Source organism: Cyanistes caeruleus, chromosome 4 (genome assembly GCF_971803275.1).
Source record: "Cyanistes caeruleus chromosome 4, bCyaCae1.hap1.1, whole genome shotgun sequence".
NCBI classification, from domain to species: Eukaryota; Metazoa; Chordata; class Aves; order Passeriformes; family Paridae; genus Cyanistes; species Cyanistes caeruleus.
The window spans coordinates 29,297,997-29,309,648 of NC_141704.1; the positions used below are offsets into that span (position 1 = coordinate 29,297,997).

General features: G+C 38.2%; 1 protein-coding gene across 8 annotated transcripts in view; it reads left to right on the forward strand.

Annotated features, from left to right (window-relative positions):
- The window catches only part of RFX4 (regulatory factor X4), an 89,574-nt gene that overhangs the window by 64,305 nt on the left and 13,617 nt on the right, over positions 1-11,652 (forward strand). For 6 of the 8 annotated variants that reach the window (XM_086887209.1, XM_086887205.1, XM_086887213.1 and 3 more), the window contains 3 exons: positions 80-197; positions 4,814-4,933; positions 6,194-6,355. In XM_086887209.1, coding sequence (XP_086743335.1) covers positions 80-197; positions 4,814-4,933; positions 6,194-6,355 — 400 coding nt within the window. The remainder of the gene's footprint in view (positions 1-79; positions 198-4,813; positions 4,934-6,193; positions 6,356-11,652) is intronic. The other 2 variants (XM_086887207.1, XM_086887212.1) reach the window with 1 other exon arrangement.

An 11,652-nucleotide genomic window follows, 5' to 3' on the forward strand; every position in this document is an offset into this window, starting at 1 on the left:
TATATGGATATATGCATAAAGCTGTCTTTCTGGTAGAAATAAAAGTGTCTCCATGTCAGACACATCTCTCTTCTTGCAGGTAGCTGCCAAGAGACAAGGCTCTTTGAAGAAAGTAGCTCAGCAGTTTCTCCTGATGTGGTCCTGTTTTGGCACTCGAGTGATTCGGGACATGACTTTGCACAGCGCACCCAGCTTTGGTACTTGGATTTTGTTGTAATAATTGCATGCCACAGTCCAAAAAAAAAAATAAATCTGTATCCTAGCTGGTAATATACATCTTAAGGGAAAACATGACCAGCTTTCAGGTGTCCAGTGCTCTATTAAGAAATAGGTTGGCCTTTTGACATTTGGAAATATTGCTCAGACAGATGTCTGTCTGCAGCCAGGGGAGATGAAAATGTTGCTGCTTCCTTGTGTTTGCTGTCAGGAGCTGCAGGGATCAGTCACAGGGCAGTTGGGGGAGCCCATTACAGGAGCATTCCCTAATGCACTTCAGTGCAAAGTGAGCCTGCTTACCCAAACCACTCTGGACACGAGTTGAGCCAAGAAAGATGACTTTGTGCTGAAGTGGATGAAAAGCTCTCCAGTGAAGCACTTTGCCAGCTCTCCTCTTAAAGGACATAGCATTTGAAACTGGTCTTTGCAAAGTGAGTGTGCTTCTGTCACCTAGAGAGTCTCTTCTATTTCTTAAGAAGTCAGTCAGGATTAAAAAATAGATTTTTATTTTTTAAATGAAAAATCATGTTGCTTTTCTACACTGTTTGAAAGGGGCCTTTGTCCACGGATACAAACAGTTCAGATTAAAATCAGCTAAAAGCAAGACTGACTTGACTGGTGTGCCATGAGTGTGAACATTCAGTCACTTGGGACCAGACTGTGCTTGAGAGATGCTTTTTATAAATGCACATTCATTTGAACATGTTTCTATAAAGATCAATAAAGAATGATTTTATATGGGTCTTATATTAAATACCCATATAAATAAATTACCTGTTTTTATGGGTATTGCATTGCATAAATATATAATTGTATTATATGGGTATTGAACAACTGCAAGGTTTTCTGCAGGCTGAGCTTTGATGTCCTTTATGCTTTTAGAACCATCTAATAGCATGAATTTGAAAACTGACAGCGAGATAAGATATTTTTAATATGTTTTATATATTTATAATACATATAATATTTATTTATAAAACATGTTTCTATTTTAATCTGAAATTACTTTTATTTCCGTTTTAAAATGGAATCAGGATAGCAAGCATGATCACCCCAAGGTGATTACAATTCTCAGCAAAATACACAAACCTGTTCAGGTGCAATGCTTGTGGAAACAGGAGGAACCCTGAAGTTTTGAATATCAAAAGTGTCATAAACTCTCTTTAGCCACGGACAGAAATTTATAGTCATCTACATTAACAATGCTATTCTTTCACTGCAAAGCCACTTGACATATTGTTCATGAATTAGAGTTGTACAAGATCCAAAAGAATAACCCCTGAATGTAAAAAGCTCAGAGCTAGATGGCAGAAACTTTTCTGCTCTTAATTTATACAATTCTTTCTAGCTTTTCAGACTTATATATCAGTTAAATGAGTTCTGTGGAGAGAAACAATGAGTGATTTACTCTTCTAAATATTTACATATATATATACCTTTGTTCTTAACTTAGATAAAATATTTTGCATTTTTACTGCATTGGGAAGTGTTTCAGTGGACTGATTGTTAATTATTTTTTCCACCTCAAACAATATGTAGACTCAGATGCTCACAGCGTAATTTTTTTTAAGTGAAATAATGTGTTAGCTAGTGGGATCTTTACTATGTACAGGAAAATAAACTTTTACCTTTGAAATAGATGATTCCAAAATCTGATTGAAGGAAGTGGTGATACCTGGCACTGGAGTGACTGGCACAAAGATTTGATCTGCAAAGCTTTTAAGCATGGTGACACAGGCAGGTTGAAACAATCTCTGGCAGAAAAAAATACCTAAAAAAGCTGCTCTCTTTCTTGCTCCCTCTCTTTTTCTCTTTGCCTGTCTCCCTCCCTCCCTGCCTCCCTCTTTCCTGCTTATGCATATCAAAGGCACAGTTGGTGGCTATGTTTGGGTAATGCACCCAGTGTATAAAGTAGCTAATTAGTAATAGAAACTCCATGATTTTCTCCAGATCTGGAAATCTCACTGTTGTTTTGCTACTTAGACATAATTGCTGTATCTCTTAATAGATGCTGATACTTACTGTGTCTTAGCTATGCATTGCCGTGATTTCTGTTAACCCCTGAAAATTAGAGCCAAATGCTATTTTTTGTTGTAACTACAGTCTCTTGAATGACTTCTTACCTCTTTCTAAAGAAGTGATTGATTTTCTGGCTACAACTGGATCCACATCTGTACTTAAATATAGACTTGAAAGAACCCAACCATTTCATGCGAGAAACAGTAGCTTGCAAACACAGAATAAATTATGGTACATTGTGCTGAATAGCCATTCACTGTGAGGCTGAAATGCATGTCCTGATACCAGTTTCACTCTATAGCTCATATTTCATTTGACTTATTTAAAAATATAAAAATATTGCATTCATTGCATTCAGTACCAAAACTTTGTTTGTCTGGTGTCTTTCACGCAAATTCTGGGCTCAAAAACTCTATGCAGAGCTTAAAAATACACAGTGGGAGAAATAATAGGAGAGGAAGAGAGAAATTCAAAAGAGTGACAAGGGCACTGGAGTGTTTTTAAATGCTGCATTCAGTATTGCCAACCCCAAGTCTTCAAAATAAAGTATTAGACCCCCCAAAAACAAAGACATTTTTAAAAATAGCAGATCTTGGGTTCTTGTTTTTGGCTTGCTAGCATTTAGTGTTTAGAGTTCACACTTCCAAATATTTTTATGAAACTACAAGCAACTTCACTTTTTTTTTTAAATGAAGGCTGAATAAGGATTTTGATGGAAAATAGTAAATACCCTGAGTTTAAAGCACTACATGAAGTTTGCCAGCATTTTAGCCTGTTTTTCTTACCTTGAAGTTACTTATTAGTAGTAGCTGCATGAGAGTCAATAGGAATTTCTCACTGAAAACCTGTAGTCAGGAGAAGAATGAGCATTTTGTGGAGATTCTTGAAAATCTAGGTTTCCACTGGGGAAATCCTAGGTGAGTAACAAGCTGCTCAGCCATGTCTTCTGTCTATTGCACTGCTAAATCAAATAGGACTTTATTTAACAAGACTTCGAGCACAAAGGGTTTTTAAAAACAAGTTCTCTGCACTAGTTAAGTGAACATCCCCACTTTTTTACCCTTGAAAGTCTGGAGGAACCTGTTATCATTTTGATCTGCTTAGTCACATGAAGCAAATGAAGAACTGGACACTTCAGGTTCACCAGAAGCCAGAGATTTCCTCCCCATAGCAAAGGTGTTGCAGTCAGGTGTGTCCTGTTTCTGTGCTGCCTTGCCCAAGAGCACAGGGGCTCATCTTCACCTCCCAGGGTGTGCACCCAGCTCATATCAGTAACAACAAAACCATGCAAGCGTGGAGGGAGAGAATGAAACACAAAGACCATCGGGGTCACAAAGAAAAAGAATGTGCTCAGAGTCACCCTGAAAGCTGAACTGCCAGCTAGAATTGAAGAGTATTGGTTCTTTCAAACCACTTCTGCCCTACATCAGCATGTTTGAGTACAGAACTTGGAGTAGGGGTAGTTATGCTTCATTGTGATAAAAGTTAATACATCAAGATAAACCTAACTTTCCTGTGAAGAAACCAGTCATTATGAAATTCGATTGAATTTGAAACTTGTTTATCTTTTTCCCATTAAAGTATTTCTCCTCAAATGCAATAATGGAATTTCCAATGGAATACCTCCACATGATGTATTTTTGGGGGGGCTTTTGTCTGGCAGCAGTTGGTCTCTATCTCCAATGATGGCATTTCTCTTTAAGCTAGCTGCTAGATGAGCTATCATTTTAACCTCACAGTACTTGTATTTGTCAGAGTTACTTAGTGACTTAAATGAGCATGTGTTAAATACTCCATGCACATCTAAGTGAACAAAAGGGTTTTAAAAAGTCAAACTCATGGTATGGGTCCTGTCTGGAACTATTACAGGTGTTTGATGTCATGGGGTCTATTGCACAAACTGAACAAAAAAATCCATCTTGATACTTATCAGTGTTCTCCTGCAGATGGGGGTTTGTTCTTTCAGGAGGGCACTGCACAATGTCCCATCTCTGATGTTTTTCTCCTCTTACTTCCCCCCCTTCCCCAAAATGCATCTGTGGTCTCTTCTTACACACCTTTCTTTTTTCTTGTGATTTGTGATCTAGGGCAAATATTTCTTCACCATCCCTGATATGCATTCTTTATAAATTACAGGAAGCAACTCCCTTTCTGTGCAGGCAGTTCAGAAAATTCATACCAGGATGTGTCACTAAGGCAGCCACTTTGAGTTTCTACTTCTGACAGAAAACTGTATGTCCTTTAGACAATAGGAAACAATTCTACTGTAGTGCAACTGTCCAAACTGACATTCGGGGCTAATATAGGAGGAGAGGAATCCTTCAAGTTCCAGCTCTCAGTTAGGTAGTCTTCTTGCACTCTAAACCACAACTGGTCACAGAAGCCTGTATAAATCCAGGAATGAACTGTTTGCTACTCCCTGGTTTTACTCTGACCTCTCTTACATTGAGTAGGAGAGATATTTCAGTACATGGAGGCAGCCTTATTCAGGGCTGTTTGTGTTGGGTACCATAATAATTGGTTTAATGAGTGTATTGAGACAGTCAATGGCTTTTTTGTTTGTTCACTTTATTACCAGGGTCTTTTCACCTTATTCACTTGATGTTCGATGACTACGTATTGTATCTGCTAGAATCACTCCATTGTCAGGAGAAAGCTAATGAGCTAATGAGGGCAATGAAGGGAGAAGGAAGCACAGGTGAGTCTGTTCTTTTATTCATTATTTGTTGTTTTATTCCACTGGTTTCTCTATTTTTATGTTAGGAGATATCCTTATCCTTACCTAACCTGCAGAGGATTATCTGGGAGCAAAGTGGTTTTCACTTCTATCGTCATGTGAAATAAATAATTTGGGAGGTATCCCTGGTTAATACATTCTGAAAGAGAGCTGCTTGTTTCACAACATCACTCTGGATGTCTGAAGCCCCATTCCCAAGCACTTGGTGTTTCAGTAAAAAATTTTTGTACTGAACCTCTTATCTTGGTTAATCTTTCTAAGCCACCATGAATTTCAGTGGGCTCGGTGTTAATAAGTTCACTGATATCAGCGGATCTGTACCAGTCTAAATAAGGGGAAGAGATAGCAGGAGTGAGAAAAGACAAATGGCAGAGCTGTTGTTTCTGGTACACTTAGGTTCTGAGTGCCTGTACAGAGGATATGTTGAGTCCTGCTCCACTCCATGCTGCCCTGCCAGAATAGAAGCAAGCAGGAATTGCCTTTAGTTTTTTCCACTCTGGGAAACCCCTTGTAATAAGAGGTCCTCAGTGATCTTCCTTACTTGCATTGCCCATTAAATTTGGCAAATTAAGCCTCTCTGTCACCTTTGAAAGTTTCATTCTCCATTTTAGCTGTGGCTTAATTTATACCCTGTAGATTTATGGTAAGAAAAACATTTCAGTGATTAGGGTGCTATCTTCTGTATGGTGAAAGACTTGAATTTAATTCATTGCCCTGCCATAGCCTCTTGGGTTTTTGACAAACAAGTTGCTTATTCTTGCATATTTTTCACATACCTTTAGCAGCTAAAACTACCCAGAATATCCTCCTTTTATAGTCAACAAAGAAAGAAAATCATGGCCCAAAGCCACAGGAATGCTCTGGAAATTCCTGTTTCTTTCCAATGTCTCTAGAAGGTGTAGGAATGCCTAGCTCAGACTCAACTCCTAATTTTAGACATGTAATAGTACATTATAGGAGCCTAACACTTAAGCTGTCCATGTACCAGTTTCCTGCCTATGCAACAGAAAAAATAGCACTTTCCTTTAAGAGCTCTTCTGAAAACACACTGAAGGTTGTAATGGTGTAATATTATAGAAGTACTTCTTTCAAGATTTGTGGTTCCTGCTCTGTACTTCCTGAAATACACTCTACTGCTTGCATTATTTTTTTTCTTAAGTTTCTCAGTGTTTCTTGACTCTACCTTTAGCTATGTTTGATGGGTTTTCTCTCATTCTGCAGCAGAAATACGAGAAGAAATTATTCTGAGTGAACCAGCTGCTCCAACTCCATCCCCAGCACCATTCTCCCCAGCTAAATCTGCCACCTCTGTGGAAATGCCCTCTGCCCCATCACCCATCAGCAACCAGTCTCCAGAGTATGGTGGCATAACAGCTACTACAGGTAGGTTGGCTTAAGGCAGATAAATCTGCTTGAAGGTGGCTTTTGCGCTAAAAATCTCCTAAAATTTAGCCTCAGAACATGATGTACTGCATTGCAATATATGAGAAGCCTTCCCAAGACAGAAATCTGTTCTCACTGTATCCACACATGATGTGCAATCTACCAGGAAGAAGATCTGATGTTTGGATGTTTTATTTGCCTGAAGGAAATGTGCCAAATCTTTCCATTTTAGTGAGGTTTGCAAAATCCCAAATCACTAGTGGTTCAGGAATTCCTAGCTGGTGAAGTGGGAGATGGATATCTTTCAACATGTTTAACACCCTAATATGTTTAAATAGCTGTGCAATTGGAAATCTTTTACACATTGCTGATAACTTTCATCAATCAATGTTAGAGATTAGGAATTATATGTTTGAAGCCTGTTTTCAGTGTTATACTCTATTATGGCAACAGATAAGGTTGTTGCATTCTGGTGGGCCCACAAACTAAAAAAATTTGCACTTAAGGGACAAATTAAACTTTTGGGTAGAATTGACAGAAAACAATAAGCATAAAACTAGCTCCTTGTTTGGGCTGTATAAATGGCTGACATCCTCTTTTTGCTCTAGAGCAAAACTCATTACCATCCCAGGACAGTCTGTCTGTATGATCAACAGACAAGCATTCCCTTAATTCATGGAAAGAAAGGCAGAAATGTGAGTGTCTTTCAGAAGGCATTTCAGGCAGTGAAATTCCAGCTTTGCTGCTCCTCATTGAAAAGGATGTACAATCAGAATGTGGAAACTATCGCTTTTGTGATGTACTAGAAAAGTTACAAAATCTTCTTGAAAGAATGTCATAAAGTGATGATTTACCACACTAGAGAATTTGGCAGTGGCTAAAGAACTAATAAATCTTTCTGAAAAATGTTTTTCATGTTTTCAAAGGCGCCACAGGGAAGCACAATGCATGTTGTGCTGGAAAGAGATTTAAAAATATTTGTCCCTACATCACAACTTGAGATTTTTTACTGTTGGAGGCAATACAATGGTTAGAAGGGAAATAAGAAGTTATTACCCCTCAGGACAGATAGACAAGAGACAGATAATTCCTAAACAGGGTAGGTGACCACACAGCTTCAGTCCAGGTGTCAGTGGAGGTGGGGAGGATCTTTGACTCTTGTTGAAACATTGATATTGTGCAGAACTTGACCTGTAGGCATCGTGGGATGGTTGTGATGCCAGGAACAGAACTTAGTATGATGCAGGGCTGTACACAGAAATTAAGGACTGAAAAGAAGGGAACTGTGTGTTCTTCAGGGACATTGACTGGAATGGAGGTCTGAGGGACTTGTATTTGGGCTGCAGATACTGTAACTCCATGTGACTGCCATATAACAGTTAACCAAAAGCCATTTGCCCTTGTCCTGTCACTACAGGTCCTTGTAAGAAGTCCCTTTCCATCCAGGTACTGAAAGGGAACACAATTGTTCCCATACTAGAAATTTTTAGGAAGGAAAGGTATTTCTGATTATTTTAGTTATTTTTTCCTCAGCTTTTCATTTTTAGTTTTTTTTAAAGGCTTTCATTTAGTTGAATTGGATTTGTCTGGTGCAGTCTCACTTTTGAGACTGTGAAAATCATTTTTGTCTTGCCAAGCCAAATTTGCCAATGCAAGTAATGCTCTGGTTAACATTAAATATGAATATGTTTCTTAATTCGAGCAATTAGTAATTCCTCTGTTTCCCATGTTCATCACGTAGATGGACTAGTTTTAGTTTGCTAACCATTACACCCTGGAATGGAAGCACTTATTCACATAAAGCAACACAAAATAACTAATGTGTCTCAGCTGGAGGAAATTGCTACACTTTAAAATAGGAGTGCTGAAGATGTATTACACACACTCAAACTGCTTCACAAACAGATCAGTGGCATTACATAGATTATTTTGGAGCAGGAACCTCTGTTCTGGAAAGATCACACTATTGATTTTCTTATGCGTTTTTTATGAGGTAAATGTAAAATTCCACAAATGCTTTGCAGATCTTGAGAACTAGTTCCATTGGTCACCATTAGCTCTCAGTTTCCCAATTTAGGGTATCATTAACTCTTTCTTGCTTGTGACATTAGCAGTAAAAGTTAACTATTAAACTTGTTTTTTAACCTTTTTGCCTTCAGCCAGTGGTCAGTTCAAAACCAGCAAATTAAACTGTTGCAATGACATGATACCGAGCAAAAGAAAGGTAAATCCTATGTATCACACTCTGGCATCTGCCATGGTACCACTAACATTTTATTTTAAACTTTTTGTTAGGTTACTGGACAGTTAAAAGGCTAATTAGCCTCCATCCTTTCTAAATCACAATGGCCAGATTAATGATTGTTCAAACTGCAACAGTATTGTAATAAAAGTGATAGCTATATGGCTGACTATGCTGTTCTCTCTTAAAGCCCCTCTTAAAGCTCTGATTACTCATTTGCCAATGCAGTCATTTTTAGACAACCCAAAATGAACCCTGAATTGTTAGTTCCTAATATCTCAGTAAACTATGGAGTTTGCTGTTCAGTTTTAAGAAATCTATGCATGAAATAAGTCCTCAGGTCAGCAATGGTCATTAGAAGTCACTGTTCTTCCAAGTCTGGGCTCAGTATTAAAATTCTGGGAATACTGGCATAGATCTAGTACTTCTCATATTTGTGTGTATGAGTAGAACAAATTTTTGGTTCTTTTCCTAAAGCTTCAGCTCCTGGACTCATATGAGTATTTGAGAATATCAGCTCTTGCTCAACAACCAGAGTTTAATTCTCATAGCTGCAGAGTGCAAAACTCAGAGGTTTCAATTTCAAAAGGCAATTCTTCCCTTCAAATGGAAAGGCTTGTGTTTTTCTAAAGTTTTATAGGTAAAGTGATCTGTTTGTTGAGTTGGGACAAAATGGGGGTCTGACTCTGGATTTCTGACTGCTTGAGGCTGACAGTACTGCTGGCTATCAGAAATAATGCACAGTGCTGGGAGTGTCTCACCATGTCTTGGTGGTCATTTGCCTCCAGCCTAAAGCAGAGATAAAATGCAGCATCATGAAGCATCTTCTGGGTTTTTTCTGTGCTTGTGTATGTGATGGCATCAATGACAATAGGGCTGTTGTAGGACTAATAGCAGTTACATTTATATTTGGTTTCCCTACAGATCACATGGCCTCTTAGTATCCTCAAAATCACTTTTTTTTTTTAAAGAGAAAAGAAACAAAAGAGTGATAATAAATGAATTTCCCTATTTTAATCAAACCCTGCATGTTCAGAACACAAAGCAGAGCAAATTGTTGCTCAATAACTATTGTTTTTGCTTATTTCAAAAAAGCAGTTCAGTTGGGTTCAGTCATATCTAAAAGAGACTTCATCTCTTGGAGTTCAATTCTGCAACCAGCTGAGGAAATTAATCATAAAGAACTGGGACCTAGGCAGGTATTAGAAAGCTAACTATGAAAACCTTTCACACTTCACTCATTCCTCCTTTTCCACCCACCACAACACTGGCAGTATCCTGATTGACCTCATATGTACTTAGTCTGCAAACCTGTTGTCATCTTCCATCCCTCCTCCCTGTCTTTGTAATTAGAAAATACTGAAAATAATACATCCTTTCCACAAAGGCAAAGAGAAATGAGGCAACAGCTGGTTCCCCAGAACATTCTGAAAAAAAATACTTGCACTGCTTTCTGTCATTCTGTAAATCCAGAGTAAAACCCAACATACTTTTGTTTCTAAAACATAACCTGCAAAAAAAAGGGAATATTCCCTCGAGCAGCTGTGTGAGGTACTATCTTGTAGTACCTCAGACAGTTCTTGGTTAGAAGAATTAAACAAAGACATTCACAGCTCTCTCGGTGAAAGACCTGTTTTCTATGTTTGTTTCTGTGACATCTGGACAAGCACAAAGCCTGTTACTCTCCATGTATTTTCAAGTTTAACTGAGGTGGCTGCCAGTTAAATCTGAATACCAGGAGTGGCATCTCTCATCCAAGGAATGTGACTTCCCACAGGGAGCACATGAAACAACTTGCTGTCCTGGACTCACTCATTTTCATCATATGATAAGATCCCCACTATTTTTTAAAAAAAGAAAAGGAGATTGTCACAATGTCTGAAGCCTCTCAAATCACTATATTTGATAAAATGCAAAGGGTCTCTTGGCTTTGTTATTACAGCTTCTTATTACAGCTAGGAAGGTCATGAGATATTTTTGGATCAGTGGTCAATTTTCTTGTTGGAAAAAATAAAATCAGATCAAAGAAAAACTTTTGTTTTTTAGTGAAGTGAAAAAGTAGGAAAAAAACCCCAAACAATAATGTTACCTAAAAATAATTATTTGGAGTTTTTCACCCTCTTTGTTGTCCTTTCTTTTCTCTTTGTTTTTGCCTTTCACATTTAGGCCTGTTTTGAAAGAAAGCTGCAAATTTTCTTTTGGAAGATAACTTTGGGAAAATATGTTGACCTTTTGAAATTGAAATGTTTCATTAAAATATGCTGTAGACAAGTTGTTGATATTTTCAAAACTCTTTTGTTTTCAAATGAAGCTATTTGGTAACTGTATAAGTGCTTCTGGTCCCTTCCACCTAAACTGTATTTTTTAGCAAAGGCAGGTTTCCATAAACATTTTCCCAATTCAAGGCACCATGAATGTTTATCTGTCCATGGCAACAGGAGCTAGCTTTTCCTCTTGGGGTCTTGGGGATCTCAGTGGTCCTCTGCATTGGGAGGAGATGAAGATAGAAAATTCAGGAGTCAGTGGCAGAAAATGCAGGCGTGTGAAAAGAGACCTATCAGAAATACTCTTGGCCATAACACATACAAGGATTTCTATTGCAAGAGCACCAAATCACACCTTGCTGAAGTATCTCGAGCAGGACTTACCTTGTAAAGCTCAGAATGCCTTCACTCAGTTGCAGAATTAAGCATTTACCACCACCAAAAAAAAAAAAAAATTACCTGATTTTGCCAAATAAAATCACACACACCTGAAGAAAATTATGCATACTATTTGAAATAGGCTTTCCATTTCCCAAAGCCATGGAGTGGACACAGACCTGAGAATACAATCACTTCCCCCTCTGAATTAAACCCTTTCATGCTACAGGAAGTCCTAGAATCCATATTGAAAAAAAACCAAGTCACCTTCTGCAATTCCTTTTAGCTGAAGAAAAGGAGTCAAGAGTGCCCAGAGCCCCCCAAACCAGTGTCCTCATTGGGTTAAATTCAGTGTTCTGGTCCTCATTTGCAGGGTAATCTCAGCCAGTATGGTCATGACCTCCAGCAAGAAC